Genomic DNA, 17,800 nt, shown 5'->3' on the forward strand with positions numbered 1-17,800 from the left:
GTAAAGGCCTGGCTTTGGGGGCTGAAGATGCCCCCGGGGTAGGAAGGAAAAAGTCCCCTAATCTGGCAGAGGTAGGACTGCCACTGAGCAGAGTAACACACAGCACCAGGCAGAGCAGAGGAGGTGAGAAGGGGGAGCGTGGGGCACCCCAGACACACGAGGCAGACGCATGTGGTCCCAGGGGCTCCACTGCACTCCAGCCTCCTGTGCCTGCCTGGCTGATCCAGCCACTTAGGTGGGCCAGGCCTCTGCCCATCTGTGCAGTGGGATGGCCAGGCCTGTGGTCAACTCATTCTCCACAGATGACCCTGCTGTACCTTGGCATTCTTCCATGGCAGCTCTTGTCACACTAGACCATATGGTCCTGGGACCAGGCATCTCGTAGAATCACCTGGGGAGCTCTTACCTGGAGAGACCCCCTACCCCCAGCCCCAGAGATTCTGACTTAATCGTCTGGGGTGGGCTCCGCTATTGATTGTCTTTGTTCTGTTTTATTTTCAGCTTCCCTGGTGACTGCACTACGCAGCCAGGGTTGAGAACCACCACACTAGTTTAAAGGTTGCCTCAAGAAAGCTTCTACCACCTCATTTAAATTTACAACCCTTCCCATCTGTCTATCTCCCTTCTCCACCATATTTTTCTCCACTGACTATGCTGTGTATTACTGTTGTTTATTATTATGCTCCGGTCTGTCTCCTCTCACTCAAATGTAAACTCTTTGAGGGAGAGATTTTTATCTACTTGATTCACGGCTACGTCCCAGACCTTAGGAAACATGCAGCTGAATGACTGCCTGGATGCGGCGGGCCATGCCTACCTTGGCCTCTGCTCTGCATCCTGCCCGACACCCAGCACAACACCCAGATGTGAAAGGTGCCCCTGGTAGTTTCCTCAGGCTGCTGTAACAAAGCACCACCAACCAAGTGGCTGAAAACAACAGATTTTTACTGTCTCATGGTTCTGGAAGCTGGAGGTCTGAGATCAAGGAGTCAGTAGGGCCCTGCTCCTGCTGCAACTCAACAGAATCTCTCCTTGTGTATTCCTAGCTTCTGGAGGCAGCCGCCATTCCTGGGCTTGCAGCCGCATCACTCCAGTCTGCCTTGGTCCTCACCAGGACTTCTCCCTGTGTGTCTGTGCTTTCACAAGGCAGTCTCTTCTCACAAGTTCGCCATTCCTATTGGATTAGGAGCCCATCCTACTCCAGTATGACCTCATCTTTACTTGATTTCATCTGCAAAGATCCTGCTTCCAAATAAAGCTACATTCACAGGTACCAGGGATTCAACGTATCCTTTAGGGGGATAAAATTCAACCCACAACAGTGCCTAATACTTATTTGTTGAAAGGAAGGAAACTTTCCTGGTTCCAAAGCAAGAGGCACAACTAGTAACTCCAAATTGTGAGCTCTTCCTTCTGCCCCACAAAGCCTCTCGGAGTCCCAAGCATGTCACCTGAGACAGGAGCCCATGAAGTCCCGTCCCCCAGCAGACGCTCCAGCCATATGCACGGAACCAGTGGCTGAACAGGTACCCGGGACATGGGGACATGAGTGGTCTCTGGTTGTGTGCCAGGAGACATGAGAAACAACATTGGTATGTGGGGAGCTCCAGGTGCCTTTGAAAACCTGCACCTACCTGCAGCCTCCTGGGAATCTACTCTTCCAGGCCAGCTGCTGAGGAACCAGGGAGGGGCAGGTCACCGCCCACCAGTGAAGAGCCACTCAAAGCAAGGCATCTATGACGGGTGTGCGGAAACCCAGGCAAGGTTGCTGCTGAGGCCCTGACTGTGAAGCCCCCAAAGCCTCCCCACACATTTATATAAATCCTGCCACCCCCACATTCCCCCACCTCCTGTCAGAGACAAAGTCACATTTCTCTGCAGTTTTGGGGGAGGATTCTGCTTAATGAATGTCACTTCTGCAGGCTCCTGGGTTTTACAAGGTTTACCCTACAGCAGACTCTGTTCTGCTGGCCAGGATTTCCCGATCTGCCCCGGAGTAACTCTGAAGGCCATTTCCCAACTCAGCGCTGGTCCAGACGTGCAGGAAGGTGCTAATTCATCTATTAGCTCCCATCTGGGAGCTCCTCTTGGGAACAGGATCAGGCCCTCATGGCGGGTGCACAGAACTGGGGTAGGGCCACCCTGGCTGTGCACGCTTCCCTAATTGCCTGCCATCCACCACTCACAGTCTCCTGCATTCTATTCCAGGGGCAAGAGCGGGAGACAGAGTCCCAATTACCACAACAGGCCCTTCAGCCCTCCGGAGCAGCTTTGGCTCAGCTTTCCAAACCACGTGCACTTTTGGTGAAGTGCATTTCCTCGTGGTTGTTCCCTCTTGCTGCCAACAGGCCCATGACTTTATGAAGCTGTCAGAGCCTGGCCCTGCTCCTGTGCACATCCTGCAGCACCTTGGACACCCAGGTGCTGAGTTTTCCTAGTGGTCTAGGGGAGCCTGCGGTGCTGATCACCAGCTCCTCTCATCTCCTGCAGCCCTTGGCATCGTCAGAACTGTGTGAGTGGTGGAAGGTGGGAAGGGAGTATGGCAAGGTCTCAGCCCAACTCCCAGGAAGTTGGGAGCTGAAGGTGCTGGGGAAGTACCCGGAAGGGCCCAGCGTGGGCTGGGGAGGCTGAAGTGGCCACACCTCTGGATGCACCAGTGGTCTCTTTTTGACCAAGGGTGCTGTCCCCTGCAGTGTGCCCCCTCCATTTGCCCCCTATCATCCAACCTGAAGAATCCTTTGGGCTCATATGCCCCTAGTAAGGTACAAGAGGAGCAGAGCAAGGAGTCACTCATGTCCTTTAGGGGAGTTAGCACAATCAGGTGTGGTCTTATTAACACTGGGCTGAGGTCAGACACCAGAGGGCTGTTTTCCAAGGAGTGGCACAAAAAAGATGAGAGAGGGGTATGTGAGCTGGCAGCAGCCACAGGCCCATCCAGGGGCACAGGCTGGGAAAGGAAAAGGGGGAAAGGCCTATGGGAGCCTGCTGGACACAGAATGCCTGCACAAATTCCACCAACAGGGAGAGCCTGCCCTGGGACAACCGTGCTCTCTCCACTCTCGCAAGGACAACAGGACGCCTTTCTTCAGCAAGTGGAAACCAAGACAAGAGGCCCAGTGACTGGTTTGACTGTCAGGACTGGGTCCAGGGGTCCTAGGTCGAGGCATGTCCTAGATTTGACTAAGGGCCTCCTGCAGGCCCCCTCCCACCCACCCAAACCCCTCTCTTGTTTCTGCCTACCCAAATCCTACCCCTACTGTACATACAATGGAACACCCCACAGCACCTACAGACATTCTGTTTAGAAAGTCTGGAAAGATTTAGGGAAATGCTTCCTGAAGGAAAATCACACAAAAGGAAGAAGAAACTGCAAGACCTAGCAATATTAGTGACCTCAGGGAGTGAGTCTATGAGTGCTTTTTCTTCTCCATACTGCTCTTCTTTTTCAATTTTTCTACAAAGAACATATATTCTTCACATAATAAAAATGTTTATTTTTTGCCATGCACGGTGGCTCATGCCTATATTCCCAGCACTTTGGGAGGCCGAGGCAGGAGGAACACTTAAGCCCAGGAGTCGGAGACCGGTCTAAGCAACATAGTGAGACCCTGTCTCTGCAAAAAAAATTTAAAAATCAGCCAGGAGTGGCAGCGGGCACCTGGGGTCCCAGTTACTGGGGGCTGAGGTAGGAGAACTGTTTGAGCCCAGGAGGTCTAGGCTGCAGTGAGCCATGATCACACCATTGCACTCCAGCCTGGGTGACAGAGTGAGACTCTGTCTCAAAAAAAAGTAAAATAAGAAAGAAAAATGTTTATTTTTTAAAAGGTAAAAAACAAATCACATTCTTCTTTTAGGGCCTGATTCTAACCCTTCCATCTTCGTGATGTCTTCCTTGACTCACCCAAGCCCAGAATAATACTTCTTATGTCTAAATTTTTATTAGAATCGTAATCATAAATAACAGCTGATTCCAGCTGTTTCAAAGACATAGCCGGGCAAATTCAACTGGTCAGCGCCTCTTTGCTCTGTCTTCCCTCCCTTCTTATCTCCCACAGGGCCCCTCATTTTGAGTCCAGAGAGCTAAAATAGTAAGTCTTTGCTGGCTGCTGACTCCAGCCCCCACCAATTAAGGCAAACTGAGGTCTTTTGTTGGGACACAATCCCAGGTAAGGATGTGGAGGAATTCAAACCCTTGTGCACTGCTGGGAGGAAGGTCAAATGGTGCAGCCCCTCTGGAAAACAGGATGGCAGTTCCTCCAAAAGCTAAAGATAGAATCGCCGTATGATCCAGCAATACCATTCTAGATATATACCCACCAAAACTGAAAGCACAGGCCAGGCATGGTGGCTCACTTCTGTAATCCCAGCACTTTGGGAGGCTGAGGCAGGCGGATCACCTGAGGTCAGGAGTTCGAGACCAGCCTGGCCAAAATGGTGAAACCCCGTCTCTACTAAAAATACAAAAATTAGCCGGGCACGCTGGTGCGTACCCATAATCTCAGCTACTAGGGAGGCTGAGGCAGGAGAATTGCTTGAACCCAGCCTGGCCAACATGGCAAAAACCCCATCTCTACTAAAAATACAAAAATTAGCTGGATGTGGTAGCACGAGCCTGTGGTCCCAGCTACTTGGGAGGCTGAGGCAGGAGAATCGCTTGAACCCGGGGGGCAGAGGTTGCAGTGAGCCAAGATCATGCCACTGCACTCCAGCCTGGGTGACACAGTGAGACTCCATCTCAAAAAAAAAAAAAAATTGAAAGCACAGATATGAAAAAAATATTTGTACACCCATGTTCCTAGAAGCACTATTCACAATAGCCAAAAGGTAGAAGCAACCCAGTGTCCATCAATGGACACTTTGTATGGATCAACAAAATGTGGTATATTCCTACAGTGGAGTATTATTCAGCCCTTAAAAAGGAAGAAAATCCTAACACATGCTATATCATGGATGAACCTTGAAGACATCATGCTAAGTGAAATAAGCCAGTCACAAAAAGCACAAATACTATATGTTTCCACATACATGAGCTACCCAGTCAAAATCATAGAGACAGAAAATAGAATGATGGTTTCCAGGAGCTTGGGGGAGGGAGGATGGGGAGTTAGCGCTTAATGGGTATACAGTTTCAGCTTGGGAAAATAAAAAAAGTTCCAGAGATGGATGGTGGTGATGGTGGTTGCACAACAATTTCAATGTACTTAATGCCACTGAACTGTACATTTAAAAATGGCTAAGATAGTGAGTTTTATGCTATGTATTTTTATCACAATGAAAATAATCCATTAAATTTTTTTTTAAAAGACCCAACCCTAATGACTCCAACAGGGCCCCCTGGGTTGTCAAGCTGCTGTTCCCACAGCACTTAACTCCCTCACTGTGAGGGCTGGATATTCCCTAAGGAGCAGAGACAGTGTCTTTTTCATACTGGCAGGCTGTATATAGTAGCAGCTCAGTAAATGTTTGTGGAATGACTAAAATAATAACATAAAGACATTTATATCTATAACTGATATGGGAGTAGAGTTCAGAATACTTAAAAAAAAAAATAGAGACAGGGTCTCGCTCTGTTGCCCAGGCTGGAGTGCAGCAGCAAGATCTTGGCTCGCTGTAACCGCAAGCTCCTGAGCTCCAGCAATCCTGTTGCCTCAGTTTCCCAGTATTCTGGGCCTGGGATTACAAGAATGAACCATCGTGCCGGGCCCAGAATACTTTTCTTCATGTCAGGTTTGAGACAGGAATGCAGGGTGTTCACAGCCCCTCCTCATGTGGTCTGTTGGCTGAGGGTGTGAGTGGAAGGTAAACATTTTCCACCCTCTGCCTACAGGGTGCACAATTCGCCCATGGGTATCTGAGTATCTCGGACATTGTCGCGTGGTCATTATAATTCAGAACCACACTGCAGCAGAGCCAGACACCAGAACAACCTGGGGAATGCAGCCAAGTCCTTGAAGGAGACAGGAGAGGAGATAATAACCTTAAAAGCAGGAGGTGTTGGGGAAAGACTGAGGAGACAGGGAATCTCTCCCCAAGACCCTGCCCCACCCCTGATGTGTGGGGAGCGGGGCTGGCTACCTCATTGCCACACCAGGCTTGGTAGCCCCTCTGCCAGGACCCTGGCTGCAGATCCACAGGACTTGGGTGCCTGATCCAAGTTGGTGAACCAAGACCCCCCGACCCGTGCCCCATCCTGAACGCTGGGGCCCTGCGGGGAATGTTTCTTAGGCAAAGGACCAGCACCCACTAGAGGAGACAGCCTTCTCTCCCTTCACACAAAGAAGAGTCTGGAATGATCTCTCATCCACCCACCCCTTACGACCTTTAAAACCTCAGGGCTCCAGCTCAGGCACAGACCAGTCAGGTGCAGGGTCATCCACAGTAAGAAGGAGCTCCTGTGAAAGCAGAGAATCCTTCAGAGCCATCTCAGTCCTGGCTGGGGCATTCTCTGGCCCCTGAAACCTTTGGGGTGTTGAGTTACCTGACCTTGACTCTCATCTGGTCGTCCACCCTGCCTTAAGGGCAATCAGTCTGCAGCCTCCTGGGCTGCGCGGGGCTGGGGACCTTCCATGCCCTACCTCACCTCAGCTCCCAGCGGAGTCCTGGGCTAGCTAGCTGGGACCCCTCTTATGGATGCTGCTCCTCTGTGCCTTTTATCACAATGATAACAGAACAATAGAGCAGTACGTTGCCTGTGAAGTCCTTGTCTTCTGGTCACTAAACCCTAGCTCCCACAAGAATGTGATAAACTCAGTTGACTAATTATTCATTGTTTAGTGTCTTCTCTAACAGAAGATGAGCTTCATGATGCCAGCGATGACATGTACTTTAATCTGTGTCACACTGCCCGCCTCTAGCTGAGTGTCCTGCAGTGTGGCTGGTGGTCCCCACTGATGAGGCAGAGGTCACACACTAGCTGAATGGATGAGTGAATGGCCATCCCATGTTACAGGTGAGGACCATCCCCATCCCATGTTACAGGTGAGGAAACTGAGGCTCCGATTAGGTGCCTTGCCCAAGTTCCCACAGCCACCAGGCGGCAGAGCTGGGTGTGGACCTGTCTCCTTAACACAGGTGCTCATCTTGGTCCCTTCCACTGACTCCTGGGCAAGGGTAAGCTGGTGATGCCAAGGTCTGTTTGCATCTACCTTTGCTGTGACCCACGTGGTATGGCGCCTTCTCTGGCTGAGAAGGCTGAGGCTGACTGAGCTCTCTCCTTCCCAGGCAGAACTCCAGGAGCTGTCCCTCCCTCCAGAACAGCCTCTGCTGGCATGTCCCAGAGGCCCTTGTCCCTCCCAGGTGTGGGGAGGGCACAGCTCCCCCAGCCCTGGCGCTATCAGCTGCAGCGAGTGCAGGTATCTGGGGTGGGAGAGGACAGGCAGGAGGGCTTGCAAGCCACTGGTGGACATCCCAGCATGGGCCCCGGCTCCAGCTGACCCGCCCTGTCAGAAAGGCTGAAACATTTCCATTTGTCACCACATGTCAGACAGGGGAGACAACTAAGTGTCTCCAGGGTCTCCAGGGGTCCCCTGGTCTCTGGCCTGCCTCTGCCCACGGCCAGTGGTGGCTCAGCACCAAAACATCCTACAGGCTCCTTGGCCAGTCCCTGGCTGCACCCCGGGGAGGTGTGTGCTGCACAACTATTCTCCTCAGGGCCAGGGGAGAATGAGGCCATGGACAGTGGTGGCCCCTGCCTGACACCCCTCCCTACCCAGGACAAACTCTTCTCCCCAAACCCCCATCAGTCTCTTCCTCTTCCTTAGATCCAGGCCCAGCCTGTCATGCTGTGGAGTTGATTTATTTTTCTTGTGGCCTTGCTCTCAGTGGGGCTAGAGAACAGCATGTCATCACCCTCTCTAAATATTACAACTTGCAGAGAATTGATGAATGTGACTCATCACCCTCCATTCTCCAACTAGAGAATCCCCAGGCCTTTCTTTGTTGATATGAGTGTGATCATAATCATAAAAATAACAGTAACAATAATAATGGCAGCTCACAATTACTGAACACTTGTTGTGTGCCAGATACTGTGCTAAGCACTTTCCCCACATTATTCCATTTACTCTTTGCAACCCTATTAAGTAGGTACTCTTCCTATCCTATTACGCAGATGAGGAAACTGAGGTTCAGAGTGGCTCAATGCTTGTAACTTGTCCTGGTCACATGGCCAGGAAACAGCAGAGTAGGGGCAATGTGCAAAACTGCTTAACCCCAGAGCCTAGGCCTAACCACTGTGCCCCGCCGGCTCTCCATGAGCCCAGCCCCAAGGGGTGTTTTTAAACTATGATGTCACCCCCCATCCCCTACTTAACCACCAACCCAAGCCAAAAGTTCAACCCCAAAACAGAGACCAGAGCAAGCACTGTGTTTCTACCAAGGGCTACAACCAGTGCTGCTGATGGAACAGGGAAAGAGGCCCCAGAGGGACATTTGCATATGATTGCTTGCAGTTGGCCTCTGATGTGTACCAGCCACCTCTGTCCCTGGCGATGTCACAGTCAGAATCGTCTCTGTCCCCATGAAAATTATAGCATCTTGATTTTTCTCTCCTTTCATCTCTTTCCTGATTGCTGTCATTGATCCTGGCACATCCCAGACAGAAATACCCCCACTGTGGCAGGGGTCTGACATGCAGGCCACTCTGTGATTAGGGCAGTGTTCTTTTATCAACCCAAAGTCACTGCCTCCATGGGAAAGAGACAGAGGGAGGAGTCACCCCAAGGGCAGTCACCGTAGAAGAGGCCTGAGTCAGCCCCTCTGACCAAACACCCTTGCTGGAGGGGTGGGGGCCCAAGAGCCAGCACCGTGGAACGAGGAATAGGAAGATGCTGCTGAGTGGGAGAAGAGATGGTGAGAGAGGGCAAGGAACTGGGCCGAGGTGCAGGGGTGGCCAGTGAGCAGGCTGTGTTGGCCGAGGCAGGCCGGGAACCTGTGCTGGAGGTGCCAGACTGCTTCTGAGCAGCAAATTTTCTGGATTTCCTTTGTGTTCCACTGAATGAGTGAAACCTGCACAAAGCTCTGCGGAGCTGAGAGCAATCAAGGAAAGCATCTTTGTCCACGCTGTGCCGGGGACAATGCCTGGGCCAGTGAGGTGGTGAAGACAGGACCAGGAGAGAAAATTCCAGAAGGGGGAGCTCAGTGGCTTCGCTCATATATGTTGGGACCACTTGGTGGGCTACCCCTTCCCACTTTGAACTTGAGCCTGTGGGATCTGTTCTAATAGGAAAGTCTGTTTCCTCACATGTCCTAAGGGGGAGACCCCTGGATTTTAGAACTGCCATCAGACAGAAAAGGCCCCTTGTGGCTCCTCAGTTACAGAGAGAGACAGACAGACAGACAGACACACACACACACACACACACACACACACACACACGCAGGAAATCAAATCTCTCTCCTGCCTCTCCTCCGAGTCTCCTGTTAGCCTGAGGGCTCCCCAGACCTCCTTCCCAGATTCCTCGGACACACTCCTTTCTCCCAGGCATGTAAAAACATCTGTCCAGTAGTCAGGCTGGGTAAAAACTAGTATCAGAAAGCATTCCGGGGTATTTCTCCCACTTAACCAACGACAGGATCTTGGACAAGTTACTTCATCTCTGTGCCTCAGTTTTCTCTCCTGTAAAATGGAGATAATCACAGTACAGCCCTCTTCTTTGCTGTGGGGATTAAGTGAGTAGATGAACACACGTAGGGTGGTGGCTGGTTCAGGCAAGCTCTGCGTAGGTGTGAGCTCTCACTGCTAGCAATCTTTCCACCATGGGAGGGCCAAGGTGGGTGGGAGAAGCAGCAGGGAAACAGCACATCTGCACTGCCTGAAGGGCTCAGGCCCAGAAGTCCAGCCACCAACTCCACTTCCCTGAGCTGGGCTCAGCTGCAACCCCCTCAGGTCCCTCCTGGATGTGGAGATTCAGCCAGGGGCAGCCTTCTTCCTGGAAGACCAAGGTGACTGCTGCCTACACTGTCCCTACCTGACAGAGAAGCATGGGGGGTTGGGAGACCCCCAAAACTGGGGGCCAATGTGTTATGCAGATACATGTCTCTCCCAAAGGCTTAGGGTCTCAGGTTTGAGAGACAGACGGAAGACATGCAGTCAGAATCCACAGTCTCGGATCCCAGGGCAGACTTGGGAACTGGGCAGTTCTCACTCTGCCTGAAGAAAACAGTGCTTCCCTCATCCCTACTGCTGTCAGCCTCACCTTCTCTCTCTCTCTCTCTTTCTCTCTCTCTGTGTGTGTGTATGAGAGAGAGATAATTTGCACTATTTCACTTAATTACTTTCTTGAAAACTCAGGCCAAGCCTCCAAAGAGTCCTCTTTACACCAACCTTAGAGGACTCGTGAGTCCTAGGGAAACTTGCCTGGAGAGAAGGAACTCTCCGGAAGGCAAACACAGCAGCTCCTTTTCTGGGCATATGGGAGGATTATCGGGCTCTCCAGGAAGCCATGCTGGATGAAGGCCACTGTATCGCTTCGTGTCCCCGTGGAACTCATAAGCAGATTTTGCACTCTATTAATCTACATCTGTTTGCACGTCCCTGCTGTCAGCAGCTTCTGTCTAGGGAGGCGGCAAACACGCAGTCAAAGGAGCGTGGGCTCTGGAGCGGCCACTTGGGTGCAGCCTGGCTGTACCACTGCTGGCTGGGGAACCTTGAGCCCTTGAGTCTTTTAATCTAGAATGTGTTCCCCACCCTTTTTTCTTTCTCCATGACTGGCTTTTTAAAGAGTACACAATGTAGACTGTCCCACGTTCTGGATTTGTCCAGTGGTTTCTTGGTGATGTTTTTTTTTCTTTAAACTTTTTATTACAGAAAATTTCAAATAGAGTATATATGAAGTAAATAGCATACATGACCCATCTATCAACTGGGTGTGCTGATAAAGGTAGCTGGCTTGCAGTGCTGTCAGGAGGACTGGTGATAAGGTGGGCAGAGCCTGGCCCAGTGCCTGGCACGCACTGGCTTAGGAGGCATGGAAGCTGCCAGATGGTGGTGAAGATGAGATGATGGTGGTGACATTCGGGTCCCAGTCTATGCTTTCCATCTCTCTTGGTAGGCTAGGCACTCTTAACCAAAGCAGGTGGTGTTGCTTCCTCCTTTCTCCTCCTCCTGTTTTTATTCTCTCCCTGCAGCCTCACTATCCCCCCCTCTCTCCACTCCCCCCAAAAGTTACATGGGACACCATGATAATTTACTCACTTAACAGACCTGGAGGGGTGGGGCTGGCATGCTCTAGATGACACACTCTCCAAAGTCACCAAGCCACCCTGTCAGGCTGTGCCCACTTGAAAGGAGGGAAGTGGGATGTCTCCATGGTGGTCCAGCTCTCCCTCCCTTCCCTCCTCCTCCCGCAGCTTCACCCATACCTCACGTTGTCATGTTTCTGGATGTAAATCTTATGGAACATCATATCCTCCTGCTTGGCGTTGATGTCTGCTTTCATCTCCATGGCAACATGACGGGGAAGGACAGACAGCAGGAGCCGTTCCTGCGGAGGGAAGCACATGCTTTCATCACCGCGCCTTCCACCTGCCTGGCAAGTGCTCGCTCCTCCACACCTGTGCCCCTGCCTGAGGGCCCTGGAAAACCTCTCAGGCTCTCCCAGGACTCCTGGGCTAACAGTGTGTGTGTGTGTGCGCGCGCGTGTGTGTCTGTGTGTGTGTCTGTGCATGTGTGTGTACGTGTGTGCAGGCTACCTGTCCCCCATCTCCCCTCCCCGGGACACCAGCTAATCCCTCCGCCTCCCTCGCCACGTTTCTCGGGCAAAAGCGCTCCTGGTGAACATGTGAGTACTGAGCATCTCGGGTTAGAATCCTGGATGTCACCTGAGACTCTGTGTGACCTTGGGCAAATTACTGAACTTCTCTGAGCCTCAGGTTGCTCATCTGTAAAATGGGGATGGAGTTGTTGAGAGCATTAAATGAGATCCACTCCATCAGTTATCAAATATTTATTGAGCACCTACCATGTGCCAGGCACTATTCTGGGGACCAAGTGAGTTAACACCAAGAGTGAGACAGGCAAGGTTCCTCCTTCAGAAAGCTTCTGGTGTCATGGGGGTCTGGGGCGCCACTATGGGGGCACTGAGCAGGGACACCTGATCTCCACTGGAGCAGTCAGAGAGGGCTTCCTGGAGACTGGAAGGATGGGGTGGGGAGGAGGTGCTCCAGTTCTACCTGGGTACAGTGGCCCAGGAGAGTGGGAAAGCAAACTGACTCAGAGAAACCACGTCACAACCAGAGGCAGGGGAGGTGGGAGAGAAGCAAGCGGAGGGGCAGGCCACATCACGGAGGCTCACGTCAGCCTGTTATGGAGTCTGGACTATGCTCTCTTTCTGAGCTCCTCTCCCGGGCCTGCCCTGCTCCAAGATGCCCAGCTGCCTCCCTGCCAGGCTCCCCGTCAGGCTGGTGCACATCATTCGCTCATCCCCAGCCTTTCATTTTGGCTGCCTCCAGCCCTCATTCTCTTGCCCTTCACTCCGCACCAGATGCTAGTCACCCTCCCATATGGCCCTGAGATTCTTCTGCTTCTATGTCATATCTGCTTCCTCTCCCTCCACCTGGCCCCAAACATGTCATGTCCCACCTCTGTCCTCGCCCCATTCACACCTGCACTCTGGGAGTAAGTCCATGGCCAAGGTTCCCACTACAGAGGTGGCTATATCAGCCACTTCCCACATCCCTACCTCCCGTCCATGGCTTGCTAGCCTCCAGCTGCCCACCTGGATGTCTTGCCACCACCACCCTGACATCACACCCAAACCACACTCGCTTTCCCACATTGTCATTCCCCAATCACTTTTCTTTCAATTTCCCTGCCTTTGCCTGGGACAGCCCCATTCTGCTGCACCAGTGTCAAGACCCTGCCCACATAAGTGGCTTTTGCTTTTCAGATCTTTCCCTCTGACACTCATTCCTTTCCCCTCAGCCCAGGCCCTGTCCAGCACTGATGAAGTCCTGCTCATCTGGAAACAGCTCTCACATTTGTCCTTTCTGTTCTGTGCCTTCCTCCACTGCCCATATGCAGTTCTCACCTGGCTCTTGGATTCTGGTTTCAACACCCTGGACAGACAGCCTCCCTCTGCCCTCCCTGACGCCTGCACAGCCCCAATCTCTCTGAAACACTACCTGTGCTCAACACCTCCACAGGTTTTCTAGTTTCACCAGCCACATCACATATGGGTTCTTCCAGACCCACTGAACTCATTCTTCCTTATTTTCCACTGCAAATCAAAGCCCATGTCTCCCTACCCCCTTGCTATGCCTCATGCTTGCCTGGCCCGCTCCTACCACCCCCAGACTGGCTGCTGCTCCTCTCCTTGCTGAAGCACCCTCTCCACCCCAACCTCAGCCTGTCGCCGCCCAGGCCACCTTCAGGGCCAGATTGGATGACCGGGGAAGCCTCCAGATCACTTTCCTTATCTCCAAGCTTGCTGCCTCTGGTCCATCCTCCCCACTGCAAGCAAGCAACTGCTTTTCCTAAAATACGCCAGACCATGTCGCCTTCTAAGCCTTCTGACGCTGCGGAGATCAGCCCACGCCCACAGCCTGGCCTGGAGGTTTCCATGACCTGACTCCTCCCTGACCTTCCACCTGCTGTCCCAGCAGCACTGAAATGAAATCCACACTCCACTCCAGATAGAGCAGAACACAGAGGCCCCCACACTTCCTGGGGTCTTTCTTGCTGTTGCCCACAAGCTCCTCAGCTGGCCTCACCCTCCTTCTCCGCTGCTCCTCACCCTCCTTCAGGGTCTCCCTTTTCCCAGGAGGAGGTCCAATTCTGGCTGCTGGCATCCCCTCCCCACTCGCTGGAACCCCACATCAGTGGCCTGTTAACTGTGTTTGAGGAGAGGCCACCTTGGGGACCGGAGCTGCGTCTTGTCCAGTGCCACAGCCCAGAGCCTTATGCTGGAGAAGCTGACACATTAGTGAAGGGCAGTGTTCTCTGTGGGTCTGTCTGGTCTCTCCAAGCAGCAGGAAACACGACCACCAAAGGCCAACTCTCAGTAAATAGTTACTGGTGACAGAAATAGGAATTAAAAGACAATGTGGGATGACTGGGAGAGACTGCTACAAACCGTTTGGCTTCATGAGAGGCCCTCCTACATTTACAACCACCTCTGAGGCTGAGGGCCAGGAGAGGTGGGCAGGGGGCCGCTGGGGAACAATTCTGAGCCCACTCATCACAGGGCAACTAGAAGCTTCCCCCAGGGAGCCCCAGCAGCTCTTTCTGCACGCCTTGCTGGCTATGCCCAGCTAAGAAGCACCTGTCTGCAGAAAGCTTCCCCTCCTCAGCACATTGGCTCCGAATATGGAATGGCAAAAATATTTTCTCCCCTAAATCCCTGTGGATTTGGTGGAATGTCCAGACTGGCCTGGGCCAGAGCAAGGAAACTGTGGCAAGCTGTAAAATGGTAATTCCCCTGGAGAAGTAAGAGGCGCAGCCCCAAAAATGGAAGAAGGAGGTATCCTGATCTCAGGTGAGAGATGCTGAGGCCTGGAATGGGGATGATGAGGGGCTTTTCAGGAATGCTGAGGCCTGGGGGTGAGTGTGGTGCAGTGTGCCAGAGGTGAGGTACGTGTGTTAATAAAGGGCAGTGGGAGGACCCCAGGGACACTGCCAGCAAGGGCTTCCTTCAAGATGCTGGACCAGAAGCTCAGACAGGGCCAGAGTGAATGGGGAGAGCCAGGCCAGGGACTGGTCAGCGTAAGTGGAGACCTGACAAGACATGGCGACCACCGAGGCAGCGCTGGAAGGGAAGTGGGGACAGATGAGGAATGGGGGGCCTGGAGAGGTACCAGAGCTTTGCCCCCTCGTTTGGCTGTCTGGATGTCACCAGCCATGTCACTGTGGCTCACTTAGAATGCAACCAGATGGCATCAAGGATTCTGGTAAAACATTCTGCACTCAGGGTGGCCACAGTATGTGCTCCATGCCAGCCTGGAGCCATGAGTGACCACTGCCATCTTGGCCATTTCTCCATATCCCCCACACTCAAAGACAGACCTTCCATGTTCGTATCAGCCATGGGGGCTGATGCAGCATGTGGCACTCAGGTGAGCTCCACTGATGCTTGCTGAGGGTCTGGGGAGATGGTAATCTAAGAGGGGAGGGAGGGAAGGCCTCCAGTTTGGACCAACCTTATCTCATAAGAGCCAGTGGGAGCCCCATCGCCCTGCAGACCCGCCCACTCTCTCCTCTAGGCCACACAGCCCCCCAGGCCTCCCGTGTGGGAGCCATGACTCCGCGTCACCAGACCCCTACCTGATTCACAAAGAGGAGAGGAGACAGTGGGGATCCAGACCTGGAATCCAAACAGGACTCCACCCCAAAGAGGGAAGGGCTGGACACCTGATGTGGCCCTCAGCCCTGCTCCCACCCCACCCAAGAGTGGTGTACACAGGGCAGGTCCCTCTTTGCACCAGGAATCTGTGGCCCTGGGAATGGGCTGCCTTCCCTGACCCAGGCAAGTCTAGGAAGAGATGGGACTTTCTTCCTTCTCTGAACCACCAAACCCCAGAACTCAGAGAGGAATAACCAGGTGTGGGGTGTTTCAGGGGATGACAGCTCCTGTCTCCTCTTCTTCTCCCTCATCCCTCCCCTGCGGAGCACCTTAATCCCAGTTCGGAATGCTGGCTTCTCTCCTTACTCCAACTCAAGGGGGGTGCAGTGTGGGGAGCGAGTGGGGAGCAGTGTGGGGAGAGAGTGGGAGCAGTGTGGGGAGGAAGAGAGGGACCCTCTTGCTGCTGGGCTTGTTTGCAAACCACAGGGACGCCACATGGCTATGGGCACCTGGCCTTGGGCACGGGCAGGGTAGAGCTCCCTTCCCACAGGGCCTGGAATGCTGGACTCTCTCCAGGGGAAACATTCCCCATGGGTTGGGCCCCTCCTGGGGAGTGGGGCTGGCAGCCATAATGAGCACTGCCCGCCCCAGGCCAGGCGCTCAGCTGAGGTACATCTCAGGTCTCGACTCCTTCCCACTGTGCAAGGGCAGGGGCCTCACTCACCTGCTGCTGGTTCTCCCGCTGAGAGTGGAGCCGCGCCTGGATGCACTCTCGGGTCTCCTGGAAAGCCTGTCTCTGGGAGACCTCAGCCGGATAGTGGGTGCAGACACCCACGATGTTGGTGCAGGAGAAAATGAGAACATTGGAGACAAGCTGCAGAGGGAGAGAGGAGCACACCGAGCTCAGATCCTGACCTTCCTGGCCCCAAAGTGTGGAGCCCTCAGCCCCTGTCTCAGCAAACTCACACCTGGCGCTAGCAAACAAATGCTGAGGGCACCCCACACGCGGCCAACCACTGTGAGCAGCCGAGCATAATGGATCGGGCTCTCTGATGTCCTCAAAGCCAGAAGTTTGGCTGGCCTGTCATGCGGTATGTCCTCTAAAGTCACTGAATCACCTAATAATCATACTAAACATGCTTATAGTACCAGAAATGAAAAGGCTACATGTACTGTGACAGAGCTGTGTGTGTGCTGGGGGCAGGAGGGCCACCGCAAGGAAGGTGCCACAAGGGTGCTGGGATTTCACTTTTAAAAGTGTGATAGAGTCCAGCACAGGACAAGGGGCCACCCTCCCCCAGAGATCAGCTCCGATGAATCAAGGCTTCTCGAATCCCCTCAGGTCCCCCGCACTGTGCTAAACACACTAGGAAACAAAAGGGCAAGGTTGGCCAGTCGGGGTGTGTGGCCACAGTGGGTCTCCACTCCTTCCTCCCTAGGCTTCTGGTCTTTCTGTTGCCAGCTCTCTGACAACCACCGCACCAGCCGGCCAGTGCCTACCATCTCCCCGGCTCCCCAACAACTGAGATGTGTGTGTGTGGAAAAATACCACCGACCCTCCAAGTCAGCAGAGTCAAAGCTGGAATTCTTTTGAAGGGAATACTTACTGAAAAGCTAAGGGAAAACGAAACACAATACAACACGACATGGAAAGCAAGGTTATAAGGTACATTCAGCTCCCAGCGAGTGATGTGTAGGCAAAATTTCTCTTGGCAGGTAGAGCTCCTGGATATCTGAGTACATGGGTCCTGTTGTCCTTGACTTGGGGCCACATGGAACAGAGCCACACAATGATGCTCCAGCTCCTAGGCTGTGGGGGCTTTGAACTGCACCTCAGTTACTCCCACCAAAAGCTTCCTTAGTCCCAGCTCCAGAAGAGGAGCCCGGGTCAGCCGCTGCACCTTCTGCTGTGGCTCCTTCAGCCCTCAGGAGGCCTGTGTTAGTCCCAAGTCCTGGGGTAAGGAAGGCTCTTGGCCATTTGGATCCCAAAGAGTCTTGCTGTGGGACATCGGCTGCCTGGCAGTGGCCCCGGCAGATGACTCCTACGCTCTTCTCTAGGGGCCTCCTGGCTCTCGACTCAGGTCTGCTTTCTACCAGAAGGCTTTGCCCACCACAGCTTTGAGATGGTCCTGCCCTTGCTGTTTGCTGAATGTGGTACCATCTTTCCCTGGAGACATCCCATGGTGTGTGTGCCCCAGTCCATGAAAAGACTTTCTCTTTCCCATTTCAGGCTCTTACTCCCTGCTGGTTGAAGAATGCCCTGAGCTCCCCATGTGTCTCCTGGATGTACCTTCCAGGAAGGGGCAAGTTCAGATTTCCAGCTCCACTGCCTCAGCCAACTACTGTTGCTGACTCACAACTCCCATATCCTTCCACCCCAACCCTGTCTACACTAGAATCCCATTGCATCATTTTATGTAAACACATGGCATAGGAAAAGCCAACCTATTTATCATAAGGAAAGAAGACCCCTGCTCTTCAGAAACTTACAATCTACTTGAAGAGTGTTATAGATGGAATGT

General features: G+C 52.9%; 1 protein-coding gene across 3 annotated transcripts in view; it reads right to left on the reverse strand.

Moving 5' to 3' along the window:
* ADCY5 (adenylate cyclase 5) overlaps positions 1-17,800 on the reverse strand; it is a 167,738-nt gene that overhangs the window by 54,845 nt on the left and 95,093 nt on the right. For all 3 annotated transcript variants that reach the window (XM_030801778.1, XM_030801777.1, XM_003275539.4), the window contains exons 2-3: positions 16,003-16,152; positions 11,362-11,483 (exon numbers count right to left, since the gene is read on the reverse strand). In XM_030801778.1, the coding sequence (XP_030657638.1) occupies positions 11,362-11,483; positions 16,003-16,152 (272 nt within the window). The remainder of the gene's footprint in view (positions 1-11,361; positions 11,484-16,002; positions 16,153-17,800) is intronic.

The sequence above is a fragment of the Nomascus leucogenys genome, chromosome 21 (assembly GCF_006542625.1).
Source record: "Nomascus leucogenys isolate Asia chromosome 21, Asia_NLE_v1, whole genome shotgun sequence".
Taxonomy (NCBI): Eukaryota; Metazoa; Chordata; class Mammalia; order Primates; family Hylobatidae; genus Nomascus; species Nomascus leucogenys.